General features: G+C 31.9%; 1 protein-coding gene across 1 annotated transcript in view; it reads left to right on the forward strand.

The window, feature by feature from the left end:
- LOC126879713 (outer dense fiber protein 3-like) overlaps positions 1-9899 on the forward strand; it is a 32899-nt gene extending 23000 nt beyond the window's left edge. Inside the window, exons 3-4 of the mRNA XM_050642909.1 lie at positions 400-598; positions 4919-9899. Of these exons, the coding sequence (XP_050498866.1) occupies positions 400-598; positions 4919-5186 (467 nt within the window). The 3' untranslated portion in view covers positions 5187-9899. The remainder of the gene's footprint in view (positions 1-399; positions 599-4918) is intronic.
- Positions 9900-25240: the final 15341 nt, after the last annotated feature.

Consider the following 25240-nt stretch of genomic DNA (forward strand, 5'->3'; position numbering starts at 1 on the left):
TGTATTTGACTTCTGTTTTTGCTGATAGTAATATGTTGTTCAGTGTGATTCTCGGACATACGATGTTCCTGTTGGTGAAAAAGAATAAAATAAAGTTATTTTTACAATAAATAATGCAATTGCAAAAAACGGCCATTTTGGACCTTTCGCAGGCTGTTGAAATAACGAACTAACGAAATTAAAATTGCCGTAGCTCAAATTCTGGTTTTTCAATTTACTACAACTTTCTATTTAAAGGTTTTTCTCTAAGATGAATATCCTAAGCTGCAAACTTAAAAAACTTTAAAAATTGCAAATTTAACAAATGAAAAACGTCATAAATTAAAAATGGTCTCACAATTTTTGGTTACATTTAAATATGTTTATGGTTTATGGTAAATTTAAATATGTTTCTTGCAGCTCAGTTTGTGGGTCCAGGTGCTGGTGCTTATCATCCCGAACTATCTCCTCGAATGAAAGATCAAAGGCCACCATGCTATACAATTAAATCAAGGAGGCCACCCCTTAAAGGATTTCAAACGCCAGGTCCCAAATATGCACTTCCAACTACATTAGGGTGTCATATTCCAGATGTATATGAGAGACCATGTTATACCATGTAAGTTTTATTTTAATCAGTAGATAGGTACATAGTTGTAAGGCTTCTATAGTCTTAAGCAGCCATGGGTAACATCACATTTTATCAGACTAAACTCCATAGTGAAGTGAATATGATTCATCATGGGCGTACAAGGGGATCCGAGGTCGAATCCCCAGGGGGTAGAAAGGGGTTTTTTTCAAGGTATTTTCGTAAATATCGGGAAATTTTATTATCTGAATCTAATGTTTTTTTCTGAAGTAATACGACAAATAAAGAATTATTATTTTACTAAGAGGCAAACAAGTTTTAAAAACGTTGTGTTTAACTAATGGTACTACAATAATGAATTAATTAGAACGTAACAAAAGTTTGGGGGGGTTTAAGGGAACAAAACCCCCATAAAATTTTATGGGGTAGACAAACTTCACTATAATTTTGTTTTAAGATGTTCCTGCCATAAGAATGATACATGTCCATTTTCAATAAAAAATCTCTAATAGTTTTCGATATATGTATTGAAAAAAATCGATTTTCATTTTGTAACTTCAAAGGCTGTAACTTTTTATGAGCACATTTGTACTAAGGTAAGTTAGGTTCAATCAAACTATTTTTGACCCCAGAATACGTGGTATAATTTCTGTGGTACTAAGACAAAACCCGATATGTCAAAAATAATTGATTTTTCGTTTTTAATGCCAATATGTACATTGAGCGATGAAGAATATGATGACAAAACCCTATGTGGCTAAGCGCATCCATGTAACCAGTAGGTGATAAAATTAGTTTCCGATATGTCCACTATTACAACAACACTGCGAACTTTTAAACTCATCTGCTGCAAAATCACGTTTTTTGACATATTGGGTTTTACCTTAGCACCACAGATTTATGACCAATTTTTTCAGGACACCCTGTATATATGTTGGTTACAACATAAGATAGTCCATGGTTGTTATTGAATGTATATTTGTGTTGGTCTTTGTGGTCACAATAATGTGTTGGTTATTTTAAGTTTGTTATTCGTGCAGAAGTTTATCATCAGATCGCCAGTTTCGTTTTTAACATTTTCATTGTGGTTTTGCTTAATTCCAGGTATTACTTGGTTACTACTATTCGAGCTTTAAAATTCCCCAGTATTATCATTTTCCCTCGAACTTGATCTACTACTTGTTGTAGTTCGTCATAAGAGATATTTCCCTTGTTGTTTGAGGCTTGTTATTTTCTGGGCCGTATTCGCTCCGGCTCCCTGCGTGACCATGGTGGGGATACACGAAGCTATGCCAGCGCCCGTAGCGGCGAAATATGACAACTTTGGCGAATAATGATTGAATACAATTTTTTTAACAGATATTTCGCTTACTTTATTATTGCCGTTTTGATTTTTATTATTTATATTTTCATACTGACTTTCTTTCCTTTCCCGATCTGGTGGTATATTCCTATCGTCATCTATTTCCATTTTGTGTTACACACACACACACCACAAAATTAATAGTTCAATAGTTTAAATATACCCAGCTAATGTTAGAATCTGGTACTAATAATTCACACTGCCTAGTTGCTTTCGATGTACACTTAATTAATGTTAACACCGACAACTAAACTATAACGAAAAAGTGAAGAAAAATGCTTAAAATTGATATTTTCTTCAGAGAACTTCCAAATATCCGCTTTTTAATTTGACGTTTATTTGACACTCGAACTTATTGTTTGTATAATAAATTTTGTTAAATATGTCATATGTTTATCATATTTTAACGTCAAATTGTGTTCAGAAAAAATTTAAGGCGACTACGCTAGGTGTCGCGTCAGTCATGCACGGAGCGAATACCGATGGTGTTCAGGTCTTCCTTTTCCATTCTAATTTTTGATGCGACAATTCTTTCTGATACATATTGGCACTCTTTAGTGTGATTTTGATATATTAGTAATGCTATAATTGCTACACCTTCTTTGGCCCTGTTTTCTTTGGTACTCCACTGTAGATTAGTATATTATATTTACCTAATCTTGATTGTCCTTTTCCTATATTTTTTGTTTACTATAATAGAGCGCATATATCTATTTGTTTCTCTTTTAATACTTGGGTGATTTCTTGATCTCTAGTGTTGAGTGATCTGATATTGCATGTAGTTATTCTCATCAATGTTTTACTTTTGTCCTTATTTCTTGCCATGGTCGTCTTTATACCATCAATCCGGTTCCGAGGCTTCACATTGTTTCTTTGAGCAGTATTCGTTTTTATGATTGGTAGGTTACTAACCTTGCCAGTCACCCTCCACATTTTATCCGGGCTTATGGGACCGGCAGTGTTATTTTTTTTTATAGTTAAGTTACTTTAATTGGAAAGGCGCAAAATGTCGCCTGTCAAATTTTTCAATGTGTTTTAAATGTATTCATTTGTTTTGGAATGCTGAGAAAACTAATAAGTATTTATAGTCCAGAAAGCCACTGCGCATCCGCTAGGAAAAATATTCTAATTCAGATTTTTTGCACAATCTTACTTAAAAAGGACTCCTTTTAACAAATTTCCATGTTGCCGGGACCAAAAGGTGGTCAAAAATTTTTTAAACGTTATTTTTTTGTTTTTTTCCTAAAATTATTTTTTTTGCATGGAAAAATATTTTTTTAGGTTTTTTGGATCATTCCAAACAGAAAAGGTCTTTAGTGACTTTTTTCTATAATTGATAGTTTTTGACATATAAGCGATTAAAAATTGAAAAATTGCGAAATCAGCCATTTTTAACCCTCAAAAACTATGTGAAAAACTAAAAATTTGAATGTTGCCGAGGTGGGTAGATATTATTTAAACATCGATTGATGAAATCCCGAAGAGTTTTTTTGCAATACAATATTCAAAACTCCTTTGTTTTTTAATTGCTAATCAAGCGTGCGCGACACTATTTTCCACCGACAGTATGGTGCAAATGAAAGGAATAAATTCGTTATTTCGTAAACCGGCGACTTTAAGGAAAAATCCCGAAACAGTTCGATTTTTATTTTTAAGTTATGATATTGTGGCATATATGGTATACTAGTGACGTCATCCGTCTGGGCGTGATGACGTAATCGATGATTTTTTTAAATGAGAATAGGGGTCGTGTGGTAGCTCATTTGAAAAGTTCTTCAATTCTCTATTCAGTAATGTAATTATTTACATAATTATTTATACAGGGTGTCCTTCTACTTCTTTTTTTGTCAAATAATTTAATTTAATAAAAATTTTTTGGACACCCTGTATAAATAATTATATAAATGATTATATTACTGAATAGAGAATTGTAGAACCTTTCAAATGAGCTAGCACACGACCCCTATTCTCATTTAAAAAAATCATCGATTACGCCATCACGTCCAGATGGATGACGTCACTAGTATACCATATATGCCACAATATCATAACTTAAAAATAAAAATAGACCTGTTTCGGGATTTTTCCTTAAAGTCGCCGGTTTACGAAATAACGAATTTATTCCTTTCATTTGCACCATACTGTCGGTGGAAAATAGTGTCGCGCACGCTTGATTAGCAATTAAAAAACAAAGGAGTTCTGAATATTGTATTGCCAAAAACTCTTCGGAATTTCATCAATCGATGTTTAAAGAATATCTACCTACCCTGGCAACATTCAAATTTTCAGTTTTTCACATAGTTTTTGAGGGTTAAAAATGGCCGATTTCGCAATTTTTCAATTTTTAATCGCTTATATGTCAAAAACTATCAATTTTAGAGAAAAGTCACTAAAGACCTTTTCTGTTTGGAATGATCCAAAAAACCTAAAATAACTTTTTTCCATGCAAAAAAAAATAATTTTAGGAAAACCCAAAAAAAAACTTTTAAAAAATTTTTGACCACCTTTTGGTCCTGGCAACATGCAAATTTGTTAAAAGGAGTCCTTTTTAAGTAAGATTGTGCAAAAAATCCGAATTAGAATATTTTCCCTAGTGGATGCGCAGTGGCTTTCTGGACTATTATGAAACATTTAAACGCAGAGTGAAAGATTACATTATTACCGAGGGCCGAAAGTCTCTTAGAATAAATAAAAAGTTTCTTTTGAATAAAATATTTACAATTAAAAATCACACTAAATTTTCTCTTATATTTTTACCCCTGTAACTTATTAAAATAAACAGTATAGAAGTTTTCAGGGACTTTTGGCCATGAGTAATAATGTAATATTTCATTCTGCGTTTAAATTTCTCAAAAATATTTATTGATTTTCTCAGAATTCGAAAAAAAAGAATACATTTAAAACACATTAAACATTTTGACAGTCGACATTTTGCGCCTTTTCCCTTAAGTGTATTATTTAATAATAATAATGATAATAATTTTTAGGCGTCCCAAGTTGCCGTATATCCAAGGTGGTAAGACACCAGGACCTAAGTATTTAGGAATAGATACAAATATATTCAAACAAAGACCACCACTATACACAATGCGGCCAAAATTACACATCCCGCAACGGTCAAAATCCCCAGGCCCCAAATATTATCCGCAATTACCTAGATGTGTTCAAGTTAATAAAAGAGGATGGTCATTTGGATTAAAAATATGGAAAACTGACCCTTACTACATGCCAAAAGATTTAGAACCAGCTTGCTAATGGAAGTTTTAAGAAAAGTTTCACTCATTTTTTAAGTGTTGTCGCTATTTTAATTATTTACCACATTACCACTTAATTAGAACTTGTTACATTAGACCAGGGCGGACCTGTTTTGAGATTGATGTGAGAGGTGGCATTCGGATTTTTGCAGAAAAAGTTAGGTGATGACTTCAATAATAATTGACTTATTCTCCCTCTCAAATATATCCGGAACAATAACAAAACAATTGAAATATTTAAAACTTACTAAAAACATCGCTTTTTCTACTTTCCTTGTTTATAACATTAAAACGATCCATTTTGAAGCAAAGTTGTACAGAAATAAAATAATTATAATTAAATTTTCTACGAGATACGACTAGCTAAAATGTTTTAATTTGTAACCCTTGCTGCAAAATAGCAATAAATTCAAAAAAGCGGCGAAAGAAGCCTTTTCTAATTCAATGTTTTTCATCCACATAGATTGTACATAGGACCTTCATAGTTCGTCTAGAAAATCTTATAACATAAAACAATACACGAAATTTAATTAAAACCGATGTAAAAGATTTCGCATAATAATTTTGAAATCTAATTTTCTTTTAAATTGAAATTTTTTTAAAATTTTCAGCACAAAAACTAGATCATATAGAAGATTGCTAATTTTTTTTACATATAAAAATGTATTCTACCTACCTATTAGCGTACTTTACAGAAATGAAATCGGACTATTTTAGGAGTCTGGGGATTTTTTAAAAGTTTTAAACAATTTTTTGGCTTATAAACAAATATAATATCTCGGTAACCATTAGATTAAATTAAATTTAACCATCGGCAATCGAAAACTCTCGACAAGACGCTTCTTTTAAAATAAAAAAGTTGAATTGCGTGGAGTGGTTTGTGAGATACAACCAATCAAATTTGACCGGTATTTGCGACGAAGTTATAAACAACAGGATACTAATCTTTGAACCATTACCTTATTATTTCGGACCTCTTTTATACAGGGTGTTAGTAAAAAGTATGAAAAACTTTAAGGGATAATTCTACATAAAAAAATAATGGCAGTTTTCTCTATAAACGTATGTCCGCAAATGCTTTGTTTCCGAGATACAGGGTGTTGAAATTTTTATTTCAAACTGCCAATCTTTTTATTGCTCTAAGACCGGTTGAGATATGAAAATTACATTTGGTGGGTTTCAGGAGGTAGTTATTGCCCATTTTTTGGCAAACAAATAACAATTTTATATTCATCATTGGCGCGCCTACGGGTAATGGTCTGAATTTTTTTAAAGAAAAAAAATGGTATGCCACTGAAATATTTCAAATTAAAAATTATTTTTATATTCCACGGTTGATTTGTGAAAAATAACCTCTCTTGTATTTTTTTCCTATGGTGCACCGTTTTTATGCGAAAATATAAAACATCTTCGAGAGCGTATTTTTCATTTCTTAATACATGATCAAGAACTCTCCAATAAAATAATACCAAAGTAGAACAATAACAGAAAATATTACTAAAAATATATTAACTAGGTGCAAAGCTACAACAAATGTTCAAAAGTACCTCCTTTAAAGGTGACAGAATAATTTTATATTCACCATTGGCGCCCGTACAGGTAATGGTCTGAATTTTTTAAAGAAAAAAAATAGTACGCCACTGAGAAACGTCAAATTAAAAATCATTTTTGAATTCCTCGTTCAATTTACGACAAAAAATCGTTCTTGTCTTTTTTTCATATGCGGCGCCGTTTTTATACAAAAAAATAAAACATCTTAACGCTTACAAATTATTGGAGGTAGATTCCATATGCATAGAAACTTATTACAAATACTTTGTAAACGTTAAGATATTTTATTTTTTGCATAAAAACGGCGCCTCAAATCAAAAAAGACAAATTGAACGAGTAATTCAAAAACGATTTTTAATTTGACATATCTCAGTGGCGTACTATTTTTTTCTTTAAAAAATTCGGGCTATTACCCGTACGCGCGCCAATGGTGAATATAAAATTACTCAGTCACCTCTAAAGGAGGTAATTTTGAACATTTGTTGTAGCCTTGCACATAGTTAAAATCTTTTTAGAAATATTTTCTGTTATTGTTCTAGTTTGGCATTATTATATTGTAGAGTTCTTGATAATGTATTACGAAATGAAAAATACGCGCGAAGATGTTTTATTTTTTTGCATAAAACGGTGCATCATTTGAAAAAAGACAAGAAAGGTTCTTTATTATAAATTAAACGTGGAATATAAAAATAATTTTTAATTTGAAATATCTCAGTGGCGTACTATTTTTTTCTTTAAAAAAATTCAGACCATTACCCGTAGGCGCGCCAATGATGAATATAAAATTGTTATTTGTTTGCCAAAAAATGCGCAATAACTACCTCTTGAAACCCAACAAATTTAATTTTCATAGCTTAAAAGGTCTTAGAGCAATAAAAAAATTCACAGTTAAAAAAAAATTTCAACACCCCGTATCTTGGAAACGAAGCAATTGCGGACATACGTTTATAGAACAAACTGTCATTATTTTTTCATGTTAAAGTACCCCTTAAAGTTTTTCATACTTATTTACTAACACCCTGTATAATATGTATTATAATAATAAAAACGATCGGTATTGTGAGTAAAAAATACCTAAAACACTAGGTTGAAGAAAATTGATTTTAAAGTTGAAAATCGGTATACGTAAAAAATGTATTTCTTCGGCTTCCAATAAAGCATTTGTCTTATTTTTTTTAAATATGCTTTAGTTTTAACAAAACAAAACTAAACCTTACTTGGTTTTTGGTAATGCGTTATTTAGGTCTCTACTCGAGTTACATCGGATTAAAAAAATGAAGAAAATTGCTCTATTGGAAGCCGAGAAAATGCATTTTTTACGTGTCTATACCGATTTTGAAATTTGAAATTTAATTTTCTTAACCCAGTTTTTTGGTATTTATGGTACTTTTATTCGCGATATTAAGGCACAATGACTCTCGTGGATTTTAACTTTTCGGCTCCCTTCACCTATATATTTACTAAAATGACTCATTGTCACGAGATACGGACTTTGAGAATTCAAATCATTATGGGATTATTGACTTTTTCAAACGTCTTTTACTTAACATTATGCAAAAGAAAAAATACATAGTAGATATTTTAATAATTTGATAAAAAATTGTGATATAATTGGGTACATGGTGTAAATATTTTAGTAAAAATAACAAATTGTATGTTTTTAGTATCTACATATGATACAATATGAAAAAAAGTTACGATTTTTAATTAAGTATCATTAACATAAATTACTTACTTGCAGTAATCATCTTTTTTAAATTGTGAAGATTTCATGTTAATCATTTTATAGGTACTTACTACTATTGAATTTTGTTTCAAATGCATGCGCGCTCATGTTTTCACATTAGAAAACCTCCAAGAAGCTGGTCAGCTGAAATCCACGAGAGGTCATCACTGTGACTTAACATTTGCGAATTATTATAATATATTTTATGAGTATCTTGAAGATATGAAACTGCGTATGGAGAAAGAGCACCGACATAAAAAGGTAATGGATCAAATATTACCATCCTGTTGTTTATAACTTCGCCGCAAATACCGGTCAACTTTGACCGGTTGTATATCAGGAACCACTTCCTCGCAATTCAATTTTTTTATTTTAAAAGAAGCGTCTTGCCGAGTCTTTTCAGTGCCGTTTTCTGAATTTATTTTAATGTAATAGTTACCGAGTTATTATTATATTTGTTGATAAGCCAAAAAATTGTTTATAATTTTTAAACATTCCTCATACCGCCGAAATAGTTCGATTTCAATTCTATAAAGGACGTTAGACAGGTAAAGTGTTTTTTATACGTCAAGTGTTTTTTATATATGTAAAAAATTTGGCAAACTACTATATTAGGATCTAGTTTTTGTTCTGAAAGATTTTAAAAAATTTCAATTTAAAAAATAGATTGTAAAATTGTTACGCGAAATCTATTACATCGATTTTAATGAAATTTCGTGTAGTTTTATTATGTTATAAAAATTTTCTATATATGTAGATGAACTCTAAAAGTTCGTATGTGCAATCTAAAAGCGCGTGTACACGACGATTTAACCGTGTAGTTCGTTGGTGTCGAACGTGTGGACGCAAATCAACGTAAACTTTTGGTCAAAAATATGCGTCGATTTGCGTCCACACGTTCGACCAACGAACTGCACAGTCACATCGCTACGTTAAATCGTTGTCGTGTATACGGGCTATAACTGGTTGAAAAACATTGAATAAGAAAAGGCTTATTTTCTCCCTTTTTTGTATTTATTGCTATTTCGCAGCAAGGGCAATAAATTAAACCATTTTGAATCAGTCGTATTTCATGGAAAATTTAACTAGGTATCTTTATTTATTTCGCTACAATTTTTCTCCAAAATGAATCGTTTTAAAGTTATAAGCAAGGAAAATAGACAAAAAACGATGCTTTTTATACTTTTTAAATGTGTTAATGTTTTGAGGATAAGTCAATTATTATTAGGTACTAAAGTTATCACCTAACCTTTTCTGCAAAAATATGAATGCAAAATCTCCCATCCAAATTTTAGATGTTTTTTTTTGCAGATCCGCCCTGGTCTATATGACACATTTCAATTTAGAGACACCCGTATATACATAAGTACAATAATTATTAATTTGTGTACATTATTTTGACATTTCCACAAAGAATACAAACTTATGATTTTTTAATTTAGTTTTAAAAAGCATCAATAAACTTTTTTTAACAATTACAATTTAGGTGGATACAGTTAAAACCAGGAATCGAGGTTTTCACCTCGCAATTTTTACAGAATAGATCGATTTGCTTGAAAATTTGAGAACAAATAGGGGATAGTCCAAGGATCAAAATCTATATGATGCCGAAAGGCGCTTTTACCATGGGGGTAGTTGCTCACCCCTCCATCTTGGGGGTGGAATTTTTTTATTATATTTTGACCGCAAAAATTAATCAAAAAATAATTCTAAGCAAAAAATATTCTATACATTTTTGTGATAAAATTAATAGTAGGTATTCATTTACATTTTTACATATTCGCTAACGAAAGTGTTTACTGTCGAAAAAATCAAGTTTTTAATCAGTTTTCTGCTAATAATAAAATATTATATGTTTTATCAAAACAACTCTAACAAAAATGTAGGTACCTTTTGAAAAAATAAACAAAATGGTTTTTTATGTTCAGTCTTCTTTATTTATGTATTATTAATGGGTCATATAGGTTTCTCGGCTTCAAAAAATCGATTTTCTTATTTTAAAAGGTACATCTCTTAGAAACATTTTAAGACCAGAACGAGTTCGATATTCGAATTATTGACGAAGTTAAAAAAAAACTCTTGCAAAACTTTAAACGCGTTTTTCTCGAAATAGAATTTTTCATAACGGTGGGCATGATAACTGCTTAACCGTTCGTCCGAAAAACTTCATTTTTGGCATACATATTCTAAATTAGATTCACTATCGGGTAAGGAGAGATTTTTTGATTAAATTTAACCATTTTCGAATAGCAATAAAAAATAGACAATTTTTTTGGTGAAAATTACGACTTTTTAAAATTTCGACCATTTCCGTAATTTTTTTTTCTTAAATTCCTTTCGTCACACGAGAACTATGAGTCTAAAAAATGATAACAAATAAACAATTTTTGTTTCAGATAAATATTACGAGCTGAATCATGCCCACCGTTTGACCTAAAAAAAAACACATACTAGGCCACTGGACGCAGCCGCCATGTTTTTAATTATTTTTTAACTTTTAACATATGTTTTATGCTCCTTAAGAGTCCACCTTTAAAATAAAAAAAAATGAAATCAATTAGCCCAATAGTTTTCGTACAATTTATCATTACATTTAGACTACTTTTTAAGCTCGGGAAACGTATATGACCCCTTAATAGATTGTAGGAGCTTGAGCGGTTGAGAATGATTAGTTTAAAAAAATGGAGTTAAAAGCGAATAACGAATTTTTGTAGTTTGGTAAAAAAATGCCCTTTTCTTCAAAATGTAAAGATTAGGATCAGAGATACGAAAACAATGTTTATATTGTGTAAAATTGTAGCTTTTTTAATTCCCAAGAATTTGATTTGTGAAAAAAACCTTGTACAACATAAAAAACTACTTTACCAACCCTTTCAAAGTCACCTTTTTTGAAACTGAGGGTTTTAAAAGGATACAGTAATTGCCTTGTAGCTCTTCAAAAATTACAAAATGCTTTTTTACAGAACTTTCTAAGGTAAAAAATAAAAAAGCTACGGTTAAAAAACCAATATATTTTTGGGAAATAAATGGAGAAATCCAATTGGAAGCATAATAATGTAATTTACCGGTATTTTTTTTTGTATTTTGTACGTTCGAAACTTGTATATAGGCCTGGATACCGCGTACCAAAAAAAGTTAATTAATAGCAAGCTGAAAAGTTGTTAATAGCTAGTCGGACAAACTTTGATGCAGGGGAAAACTGGAACAGGGAAAGTTTTAATTGTGGAACGGGTTAAAAATTTGGAACGTCAGACTACGAAATACGTCAAATGTATTTTGTCGGACAGAACTTCCAATTGATTTGTTACCCTTTCATTAAACTCTCATGCAAAAATCAGACTGATATTTATCACCAACATAATTACTGTCATTTGACATGTTCTACGTGTCGGACTTATTAAAATGCCCAGTATTGGTGATAAATATCAGTCTGATTTTTGCATGAGTTTAATGAAATAATATCAAATCAATTGGAAGTTCTCTCCGACAAAATACATTTGACGTTTTCGTAGTCTTACGTTTCAAATTTTTAACCTGTTCCACAATTAAAACTTCCCCTGTTCCAGTGTTTGTACGACTAGACACCGTTAAACTATTAACAAATTTTCAGCTTGCTATTAATCAACTTCTTTTTTGGTACGCGTGATCCAGGCCTAAATACACACATACATTGATTCATACTAGATTCTTGAAACTATAGAACACATACGAATACATAGATATACACGCTGGGCCAAAATTAACCGTCCACCTTAAAAATGGGTCATTTTTGATGTCTTATATCTCCTAAACCTGTTGTCCGATTTAAGTGATTTTTGAAGTTATACTTGTTTACGATCGAGAGTGAAATTTTATAGTTCCCTAATCTTTCAAATTATGTATGTATCAGCGCAAATAAGTCATTAAAAGAATATATTAGTGGTTTTAGTAAATGTATTATTTATTATAATTTTTGTGTCTTTGGATTTGTCTTCCTCGGGAATAAAATATTTTATAATAATAGAACCTAAGTATATTTACTTTCAATTTTAAAGTATTTTTATACTTCACTGGGTCTATTAAATTTGTCAGTATGTATGAGAAATCTTGTAACCTGTCAAAGCAAAGGGAAGGTATAGCTCAGTGGAAGAGCGTTCGGCCGGAGATCGAGAGATCCCCGGTTTAAATCCGTGTGTTATCTAACTTTTTTTTTTTATTTTTGGTAGATATTGTTTTAATAAAAATTTTTGGAAAGTAGTAAGTAAAAATTAGTTTAATCTTCAAATAAAATACAAATAACCCGTTGAAAGTATATTTATTTTGTTGAAATCATATAATCGAAGTATAACTTCTTACGTGCGTACAAAGTACACACACATTCTTTTTTTTTAATATGTTATAGCCTTATTCCTTGACAATATCGTTTTAAGAGGAAACAGTAGCGATCAACAGGTAGCGAAAACGCGTTCCAAGATTGTGGCTGTAATTTTGAATATTCTTTCAAGATATTTGGCACACGGATTCGTAATATAATAAAGAATGGCGATACAGAGCCCAATTTGAAAAATATATTAATATGTGGAAATTACTCTGTAATTAAATACAATATTAAAAAACGAGCCTGTACCGCCATTAAGAAGAACAAAAAAATACACTTTCTTCAAATAAACTTTTTTATCCGATGCCTAGATTTTGTGTCATTTTGGAACTACTATTGAAATAAAAAATTTTAGTAGTTCCAAATTGACACAAAATCTTGGCATCGGATAAAAAAATTTATTTGAAGAAAGTGTATTTTTTTGTTCTTCTTAATGGCGGTACAGGCTCGTCTTTTTAATATTTTATTTAATTACAGAGTAATTTCCACATATTAATATATTTTTAAAATTGGGCTCTGTACCGCCATTCTTTATTATATTACGAATACGTGTGCCAAATATCTCGAAAAATATTCAAAATTACAGCCGCAAGCAGTTGATCGCTACTGTTTCCTCTTAATAATATTGTTGCTAAATAGGTAAATTTTCATTGTATACCGGGTGTACAAATCAAACTGTTTTTTTCTCAAAGTTTGCATCACCCTGTGGAATATTCTAGCATTTGTAGAATACTGAAATTAAAACCTAACTATAACCTCATGCTTTCTCAACATTTTGTTGTTTGATTCATTCGCTTATGTTGGATAATAAAAAAGTTAGTTGCTTTAACAACTAGACATGTTTTTTTATCAATACAGGGTGTTTGTAAAAAATTTTGGCAAAGTTTAAACGTAATTCTGCATGAAAAAATAATGACAGTTTGCTTTATAAACTTATGTCTGCAAATGCTTCGTTTCCGAAATAGGGGGTGTTGAAAGTTTTCTGACAAACTGATGATTTATTTATTGCTTTAAAACCGGTTGAGATATGCAAATGCAATTTGGTGGGTTTTATGGCGTAGTTATTGCATATTTTTTGACATACAATTAAGAATTTAATATTCACCATTGGTGCACATACGGGTAATATGAGCCATCATTAAAATCCACCAAATTTCATGTGCATGTCTCAACCGGTTTTAAACTAAGAAGTAAATCGTCAGTTTGTCAGAAAAAATTCAAAATCCACTATCACGGGAACGAAGCATTTGCGGACATAAGTTTATAAAGCAAACTGTCATTATTTTTTCATGCAGAATTACCCCTTAAACTTTGCCAAAAATTTTTAATCACACCCTGTATTGATAAAAAACATGTGTAGTTGTTAAAGCACCTAACTTTTTTATTATCCAACATAAGCGAATCAATCAAACAACAAAATGTTGAAAAAGCATGAGGCTATTGTTAGGTTTTAATTTCAGTATTCTACAAATGCTAAAATATTCCACAGGGTGATGCAAACTTTAAGAAAAAAACACAGTTTGATTCGAACACCCGGTATACAATGAAAATGTACCGGTTTATAGTCGATTCGCTAATGAGACACAACTGTCTACACTAAAATCACAATAAAGATGCACTAGAAATAAACAAGCACGAGGAGCACTCCCAAATCATGATTTCAGAGTGCTCCTCTAGCATTCAACGCGTCTTGGTTTGTTTATTTCTATATAGTGCATTTTTATTGTGACATTGTGATTGTAATGTAGACAGGGCGTCGATTTTTGACCCTTCGCTTCGTTATCGAACGTATTCGCTTCGTATCTGTTTAGTATACGTAGCACATACGTTTGATAACGAAGCGAAAGGTCAAAAATCGAGGCCCAGTTGTGTATCAGAATAGCGAATCGACTATAGCAACAATATTGTTATATGGTCGGTTCGCTAAACTGAGACACAACAGGCTAGTGATTTTAGTAAGTAATTTTGTCAATTCGGTAAAATTGGCAAAAAAATAATTACTAAATAGTTAGGTAGTAATTACTAAATAGTTAGTATTTTTGCCAATTACTAAATAGTTTGCCAAAAACAAAAATTACCTACTAAAATCACTAGCCAGTTGTGTCTGAGTTTAGCGAACCGACTATAACGATATTGTCAAGGAATAAGGCTATACCATATTAAAAAAAAACACTTAAATCGGACAACAGGTTTAGGAGATGTAAGACATCAAAAATGACGCATTTTAAGATGGTCGGTTCATTTGGCCCAGAGTGTACGTACATGCTTTAGATGAGCACTCAAAAAAATCTTACCTTCAGGTCCAGCAGTGGCTTGGAAACGACAATATTCAGCTAACGGACTGGGGGTGCGATTTATATACTTGTAATTTAATGTGTTTAGTGGGTGTAATTTAAATACGTGTAAGAACGCAGGAATGAACTTTGACAACAAAGAGACCTGGTTGGGACTAAACGAAGTTAAAACAAATAAAGGAGAACAGAAAACTATATAAAGAGCGGCAAGAAAATAGGTCAAACACAGATAGTGCAGTGTATTCTACTTTAGTACCAGAAAACAAATAATAGACAGACATAGAATAAAGAAAGCATAGTAGGCCAGAGTAATAAGACACAAATATACCCTGTTCATGACACTTCAGCAGCCAGGGCACTGAAGCGTTTTTTCGACAGGTAATACCTATAGGAACAACTTATAACTATTTCCTGTGTAGGATCTGGCGGCTATTTTTATTTATAAACAATTAACTATCAAAAAATGGCATTTTCTCCTTTTTTTTTCAAATCAACGGAAAACAGTGAAACTCATGATTTTTTTAGTACAAATATCTTCGAGATTATGGAAAAAGCTTTAAAATGACGTATTATAAAGTTTTATATACTCATTTATTGTTAATATAATTGCAAAAAAAGGTCGGAATTGCAAAAAAAGATCTTTTCTCAATAACTGTTGTAAAAATTAGTGTACAGCTTTGAAATTTTTGTCAAATGAGGGTTCTTTGGTGCTTAATATGTGATAAAAATTTCAAAGCGATTCATTCAATTGTTTAAATTTTATTCAAATTGTTTATCCCAGAGAGCATTTTTTTTGCAATAACCTAAGTCAGAAAAAAATGACCTTAGAACCATTCCACAGGTGTCAAATGAAAGAGCATGAGCTACATTTTCAACATGGTTTAAAAAAGTGAATAAAAAATGCATTTATTAGTAATAAATAATTATGCAAAAGTATCGTCAATTTTTCTTTATAAACTTTTTGAATAACTTTTTCCAAAAAAATGAACTTTTTTACCCTGTTTTAAGTGCACAACTACCAAGTAATGTTATCTATATCATAATTGATAAACAATTGTAATAAATATGTATAATTTCTTATATAACAAAATAAAAAATTTATAAGGAAAGATTTACGATACTTTTGCATAATTATTTATTATTAATAAATGCATTTTTTATTCACTTTTTTTAAACCAAGTTGAAAATATAGCTCATGCTCTTTCATTTGACACCTGTGGAATGGTTCTAACGTCATTTTATTCTGACTTATGTTATTGCAAAAAAATGCTATCTGGGATAAATAATTTGAATAAAATTTAAACAATTGAATGAATCGCTTTGAAATTTTTATTACATATTAAGCACCAAAGAACCCTTATTTGACAAAAATTTCAAAGCTTTACACTAATTTTTACAACAGTTATTGCGAAAATATTTTTTTTGCAATTCCGACCTTTTTTCGCAATTCTATTTACAATAAATGAGTATATCAAACTTTGTAATATGTAATTTTAAAGCTTTTTACATAACCTCGAAGGTATTTGTACTAAAAAAACGATAAGTTTCCCTGTTTTCCATAGATTTGAAAAAAAAGTGAAAAATGGCCGCCAGATCCTACGCAGGAAATAGTTACAATTTGCTCTTATAGGTATTACCTGTCGAAAAAACGCTTCAGTACCCTAGCTGTTCAAGTGTCATGGAAAAAACATTATTACCCTGGACTATAGGTGAGATTTAAATCAGGTGTATCTGAGATAAAAATTATAAAATACTATTTCACGAAAAGCAATGAAAAAATACTTTTGACAATTTATTACTTAACACATTTAGTGCCATGTGCCCACCGGTGGGCATTTTCATTATTTCCATTAAGACCGAGTGCCCACCGGTGAGCATTTGATGTCGGTTGCTTCAAGTCATCGTGGCCACCCATGGACACGATTTATATTAGTTTGACGTATGTTGGCGTATTCAGTGGTCCCAGGAAACAGAATTTTACATGGACCGAGCAGAATGAATGTATCAGTTGTGATTTTGAGCAGTGCAAAAAACTGATACAATTTTGTATTTTTAGATAGTATATTACAAAAATAAATGGAATTTTATCCTAATAGTAATACAAATAAAGGAACAAAGTGAGCAATATATTAAAAAACCAGCAATGTTAACGTAATACAACAAAAATAATAAAAATTAAACTTCTGGAAATGAGATAGTTGCCAGATGTTTTTGAAAACATTCGAGGCACATTGGCAGGTTACACGTATCACAATATGTATTTATTTTTTTTTTGCATTTTTACGAGCATAAGCTGGATTTTGTCGCTGAGACATAGTCTTGTAGCATGCACTGCACCTTTTTCTGGTAACCCTCTTTTGTCCCTCGTATTCTTTCAGGAAGTGTTTTATCTTGGAAGTGGAAGGCCTTGATAGAATTGGATTTAAAACTGGATAAACCAGAGCCCCTTGTTATTATTAATTTTGTTATATAGATGCAGAGCATTTACCATAGCTGTTGCAGTAACAAAATGAAAAACGAGTCGCTTATACCACTTGACGGTTCTTCTCACGTATGGCGCATAAGATGCCATCTGGTCAGACTGGTCGACAAAAGCTTTTCCTTTGTTGTAATCTACAACTATCGCTGGTTTATTAACTTCTTGTCCTCCTCTGCGAGTTACTGTCACCATAGAGTCGTCATGTTTGGTACTGAGCATAAGAACATCTCTTTTATCTTTCCATTTGCAGACAACTCTTTTATTTTCGTTTTGTTGGGCCACGACTTCACCCTTTCTCAGTTTAGTTTTTACCACATCTGGGGGATTATATTTTCTGTTTCTCCTTAGGGTTCCTACTAAATGTGTTTGCCATTGAATGAGGCTATTAGACAGCGAAACACTAGTGTACCAGTTATCGGTATATAAAGTTCTACCTGTATCAAAAAGTCCCTCCATCAGTGTCGTGACAATTTTTTCGGCAACTGATACATCGTCTGCTCTTTCTTTGCCTGTGTAGACTTTAAACGACCATGTATAGCCTCCAGAAACACAGAGTTTGAAAACCTTTATCCCATACTTATGCCTTTTATTAGGAATGCACTGTCGGAAATAAATACGTCCTCGAAATGGTATGTTGCTTTCGTCAATACAAACTTCTTCTTCGGGATTATACGATTCTTTGAATTTCTTTTCTAGTAAGTTCAAAAAATTTGAGATTTTGTGAAGCCTGTCTTCTGGATTAATTGGCTGCTCATTATTTGATAGATGAAACATCGAAAGTAACATCTCAAATCTATTGCGGCTCATTATTTTTGGAATTATATTTTCATAAATTCTTTTTGTGCTCCAGTAATCCCTCAATTTTGGCAAATGCATAAGTTCCATCCATACAATGATACCCAAAAACTTGCGCATCTCTATAGGATCAGTTACAACCCATTTATTAAGTCTTGGAGTTCGGCTTCCTGCTGGGGCAGCATCATTCGCAGTATTTCTTTGCGCAGCAAACCTATTGGTTTCAAGTCAAGTCAAATTTATTCATCACATGCGACATTGTACAAAGTACATGTATGAGACAGGTCAAAGTTTATACAAAAAGTATATAAATTGTAAATACAAAAAGTATATACAAAAGTATATAAATTAATAAATAAGACAAAACATAATTAAAAGTTATTTTTAGAATATGGCTCTAGCTCACAAATGTATTGATGTACACACCTCCTGGCAATTTGTTAAAGAAACTTATGGCTGCATAATGTGTGCTACCTTCCAACAAAACAGAACGATGTTGTGGAAGCATAAAGTGATGGTCTCTGAATCTTGTTGAATAAACATGGTTAAACTGAAATTTATTGAATTCATAAATTTTGCAATGTAAATACATTATACACGAAAATATATACAGACCAGGAATTGTAAGAATATTGTTTTGTCTAAAGATGCCTCTACAAGAATCTCTAAATTTCATTTTATACATTATCCTAAGAGCTCTTTTCTGAAGTACAAATATCTGCTCTAATTCAGAGGTACAACCCCAGACTTCAATGCCATATTTGGCTATTGAGTAAAAAATGGGCAAAGTATACTGTTTTTAATATCGATGTATTAAAGAGACGTGAAAGAATTCTCAATGCATAACATGCGCTACTTAATCTGGATTTCAAATTAGAAATATGGTTTGACCATTTAAAATTACTGTCTAAGAGGACCCCCAGCAACTTCGTGCAGTCTGTTTTATCTATTGCTGCTTGTATAGTGGCTTGATGGTTTAATAAATTATTTGACGTGAAAATCATATACTTTGATTTCTCTTCATTCAAAACTAGTTTGTTGGATAAGAAATAACTGTTGATGGTGGATAATATCTGTGTAGTTTTATTTTGCAAATTTTGATGGTTTTGGTGATTTTGGTGGTTTCTTCCACTAACAATGAGATAATCTCATCGTCTATGAAGTGTTCAAAATAAGTTATAGGAGATGCACCACGAAGTTTCTGGATTATATTTTCTTGTAGACCAGTGTGGGCAGAAAGAAAATTAAATTTCAATCTGTCTCCTGCCACAGGCTCCCACTTGGTCTCGGGTATGAACAACTTCAGCAGTTTCCTTCAACTTCAACACTTGAATAGGAGCTTCCTTCATATGAGTAATTCCGATCTGCAGTGGAGTCGTCGTCGGAATAATCTTCTGCTTCAACATCAGACAAATTTTCCAACTCCCGAAGCAATTCTTCTGTAAGACCTCTTCATTAAAAAAAATCACAAAAAACAAAGTTGGAAAAAGAAAGTATGGTTTAAAATATAATAATTATCATTTACAAAATAGATTTATAGAAAAAAAGGCATTTCATATGTTTGGTCCCAGGGAGTGAATAACCAATTACAGCGTGGCGCTAGATGTTGAACTTGACAAAAAAACAGTTTAACTAATAGATATATAAAGTAACGCCAATAAGTCTCCAAAATAATAAAAGAAGGAATTGCTTAAGCACTTCAAAAACTAAAGAAAGGTAAAGCAGTTGCAAAAATTTTATTGGAAAAATCCTTTGTAAAAGGTATAAAAACATTTATTAAAATCCCCTTCACAACAAATCGTTTTCGATTTTCTTAAAAAATCATCATCAGTTTTATATTATATTAAACAGGTTGAATGCTAGCTGAGCCACCAAATAAATACCAGGGTGAAAACCTTTTAAATGGTATGTAGGTAGTTACTTACATTAAAGTTGCATATTTGTTTAAAACTCCATAGGATTGTAAATTGATGTAGGTAAACTCAATTTACATCCCACCCCACGTGATGAGAAGGTCCATACCTTACCTAAGGGCATAATTCTTTATTATTTAATATAAATATGTAAGATATAAATAATAAGGAATTATGCCGTATACATATGTAACTACATAATACCATTTAATGGGTTTTCACCCTGGTATTTCTATGGTGGCTCATGCAGCTAGCATTCAACCTGTTTAATATAGGAGAGGGTGGGCCACAATGAGACAAAATTCACTTTATTATTTTTTTTTTCAGTAGACAGATTATTTTCAAATTTAGTATTCTAGAAACGTTGACGTTTTCTCTACGTTTTACATTGAAATTGATGATCTGTGATTGATTTCAATAAGTTTCATAAAAATCATTACAAGTGTCTCATTGTGGCCCAACCATGGGTCACAATGAGACACCTGGATTTTTTTTTCAACTTTTCCTTAAGAAACTTTTCACCATTTATGTCCTTTGTTGAGATTACTTTACCTATGTAATAAACATCTCTCATGTCTTTAGCCTCAAACTTAACAAGGATAAAATCTTCAACATTTGGTGTTCACCAAGGGGCTTAAATTTTGAAGGATCAACTCTTTCTTGCTGGTCATTATCAGTGTCTGAAAACTTCTCTTCACTGTTACTAGAAGCAGTAATTTCAAATTCCTCGCTGCTCTCGCTTGAAATGTAGTGTTCTATGTTAGATTGCCTACAAATTCTGTCTCATTATGGCCCAATGTATCTAATGTCTCATTGTGGCCCCCAATGCACAGTGTTTACTCTTTTGTTATTATAACCGATTTAAACATAGAAACTCAAAATGTAAATATCATGAAATTCAACTATATAAACATGTGTTATATGTTAGTTATAACAAGTAACAGAATATCTGCTTAACTGAGTAATATTTTGTGATGAAATAACTTCTGGTGTCGAAGAAGTACGAAAGTCAAACAATCTGTAATATAGTGATAGCAGCCATTGGTAATGTAGGGCTATGAGTAAAGATGAAATTCATAGAACTGCTCATAGAGTGCAGCACCTGTCAAGCCCAGCTACAAATACTTTAACGGTCTCGTAGTGGCCCACTCTACCCTAACACTGATGATGATTTTGTAAGAAAATCGAAAACATTCTGTTGTGATATAGCCCGTAAAGAAATTTTAATAACAGTTTTTATACCTTTTACAAAGGATTATTTCCAATAAAAATTTTGTGATTGATGGTATACAGCCAACTAAGGGAAGTGTCTTTCTTTTCCTTGTGGATTTTGTAACGCAGTTGGACCAGATGATATCCCTGAAATGTGAACATTGAGAGATAGAAACAACTTGGTTAACCTGTTAACTTAGCGGGGGCGACGCCCCCGATAAAAATGTTTTAGAAACCCAAATGGATACAGAACATGCAACATCTTCAAAGGAGGAGCTATTAGGATTCCAAAATCTTGTTCCAGTTACACAGATAAGTACCACAAAACTTGTTAATAATAAACCCATTATCGATAATGACTTTGCTAATGTACACACTTCAATAACAAATAACATTAACAAAGAAGTAGGAACAAAAAGGGAGGAATTTCTTTACCGACAAAACGACCTAGGACCTTTTTACGCGTATTTAGAAAATAATTCACCCGATTTTAAAGGCAGATTAAACGCGTTAAGGATAGGTGACATTATTATCACAAATTTTAAAGAAATTGATGAAAAAATTGTAAGCATTGACGCAGTAGGAAGAAATAAAATACGTATAAAATTTAAAGATTATAAATCGGCTAACTATATCATATCTAAAAAAAATGAAGCAATATTTATAAAAAATAATCTAGACATATACATTCCTAAATTTCTTTTAGTTAGACAGGGCGTAATAAAAGATATTTCCACAGAATTTTCAGTAGAGTATGTTAAAAACAGAATAAAAATGTACGATTTACACTGTAAATTTGAAGTCCTTCAAGTCACAAGATTAAATCGAAGACAAGTAGATGAAAACGGTACTCAATACATTCCAACAAAAACATGCGTAGTTAGTTTTAAGTCACAAGTGCTACCAAAATATATAACAATCAACAAGGTACTAAAGGAAGTCGAACCATACAAACAAAAGGTGCTATTATGCTTTAATTGTCTTCGATTTGGACATACAGGTGGGCAGTGTAAGAGCAAGGCTAGGTGCGATAAATGTCAAGAATCCCACAACTCAAAAGATTGTAAAAAGACCGATCTCACTCCAAAATGTTTTAACTGTTCGGGGGATCATTTTACTACAAATTTAAGCGCGTGTCAAGAATTTCAGCGTCAAAAACTTATTAAAGACGCTATGTCTTCCAATAATATTAGTTATCAAGACGCAAACAAACAGTTCCCCAGAAACTCCTATGCAAAAGTAACATCCATAAATACGGAACAAACTACAAACCTCTCCTGCCTCAAAACTTTCCCTCCATTAAATCCCAATAATTATACACCCACCCAATTCCCATCAAATCCAATTAACAAAATGTCAACTAATAATATATTCTACAATAATAATTCAAATAGTACAAATTCTCGAACATTCAAAAGACAGAGACCAAATAGTCCAGATCCAACATTAATTTTGCATAATGAAATTATATCTTCCCCTAGATCTCAATTACCTACGGGAGGAATATTAGACAGCATTAACTATAAGGGAAATATTAATAATAATCCAGTTGCATCTCCTTCAGACTTGAGCATGATAAATTCAATATTAGAATTAGTTATAGAAATTGTCACAAAAGTTTTAGTAACAAAAAGTATAAACATAAATAAGGAAGAACTCGAAAACTTAGTCAAATTAACTATAAATGGAAACACGTCATCACATTCTCAGACCTCAACCATGCAATAAATATCCTTCAATGGAACTGCCGTTCGGCAGTTTCTAATAAAAATAACTTAGAATATCTGCTAGATAGGGGCAACTACTCCGTTGCACTTCTATCGGAAACATGGTTTAAAGCAGAAAAATACTATAATTTTAAAGGCTTCAACAATATTCGCTGTGACCGGGACGACGGGTACGGCGGCTCTGCCATTTTATTAAAATCAGACTTAATATACCAAGAAGTCTCAATTCCAACTACAATCAACTTTGAGCATACTTGTATCTCGGTAAATTTTCCATATATACATAAAAAAATTTACTTTGTTTCAGTATACCTTAAACCGAGAACTAGAATATCATTACAACAGTGGATTAACTTTTTGGAACAAATTCCAAAACCATTCATAATTGGGGGCGACTTTAACGCACATAGTTTGGCATGGAACGATGGATATGACGATATCTATGGCAAGATTCTTTTGGAAGCTATCGAACAATGCAACCTAGTAATTATAAACGACGGATCACCTACATTAGCAAACAATAAGAAGTCAGCTGTAGACTTGACCCTCTGTACACAGGATCTGACACAACTAATTACGTGGTGTACTTTAGAAGAACCTTATGGCTCTAATCACTTACCAATACACATACAATTTGGAAGGAATATCCCACCTGCGCAAATTAAACAGACAAAACATAATATATGGAGACTCAAGGCTGCTAATTGGGATGTATATACCGCTACCCTTGAAGCAACAGAACCAAAATCATCACTAATGGGCATTATCGACAATATTAACAAAGCTGCCGACAAAGCAATTCCGTTACGAAAATCAAACGCACAAAATAGAAATCATTGCTCAAAGGACTGGTGGAACGAAACCTGTAACATAGCTGCTAAAGCAAGAAAACAAGCTTTCTTAACCTACACACAGGCTCCAAATCTTAATAATCTAACAGAATATAAAAGACTTGATGCAGTAGCTAAAAAAACTTTTAAAGAAACTAAGAAAAAAAGTTGGATAAATTACTGCCAAAATCTAAATCAAAATACACCAATTAAAGAAGTGTGGAACAAAGTAAACCGATATAAAAACCGAAAACAAGCGAATAAACCCCTAATGGACCCCAAAGAAGACTGGATAAGCGAATTCCACACAAAAATCTCACCTCCATCGGTCGAAAACAACATTACTCAACAAATAGCTACTGTAAATAGGAACACTTCTTTCCTACAATCGTTATTTCAATTATGGGAACTCGATCATTGCATTAAATCAACAAATAATAAATCTCCCGGGGCGGATAACATTTCATATAATATGTTGCATAAAATGCCCTTAGACCATAAGAAAGCCCTGTTGGAATTGTTCAATTCGATTTGGATAAATAGGATTCCTTTTCCACCGATGTGGAAAGAATACATCATAGTACCTATCAAAAAACCTGGAAAACAGAATGGAAATGCAGATTCATATAGACCCATAGCTTTATCATCGTGTATATTTAAAACCATGGAAAGAATGATAAAGAACAGGCTTGAATATTGGCTAGAAAATGAAAAAATATTACCTGACTCACAATATGCTTTTAGAAAGGGAAGATCTTCCTTGGAACCCCTAACGATACTAGTAAATGACATCTATCTAGGATTCATACACAAATACAGCACTTTGGCCACATTTTTGGATATAACTTCAGCATATGATAATGTTCAAATAAATATACTAGAAGAGAAGCTCATCAATATTGGTCTACCAACCTCCTTTGCCAACTTCATAAAATCAGCTTACTCTAATCGATCAGTTTCCTTAAAGATAAATCAAGAAATTTCGGAATCAAGAATATGTAGATCTGGATTACCACAAGGTAGTATCCTGAGCCCAATCCTCTACAGCCTGTACACAATGGATATAGAAAATGTTATATCACAAAAGTCTAAAATTATTCAATACGCTGATGATGTTGTTATTTACACCAGTAGCAAATCAGAGGACAAATGTATAGAAAATATCAACACT

This window comes from Diabrotica virgifera, chromosome 2, assembly GCF_917563875.1.
Source record: "Diabrotica virgifera virgifera chromosome 2, PGI_DIABVI_V3a".
Lineage (NCBI taxonomy): Eukaryota > Metazoa > Arthropoda > Insecta > Coleoptera > Chrysomelidae > Diabrotica > Diabrotica virgifera.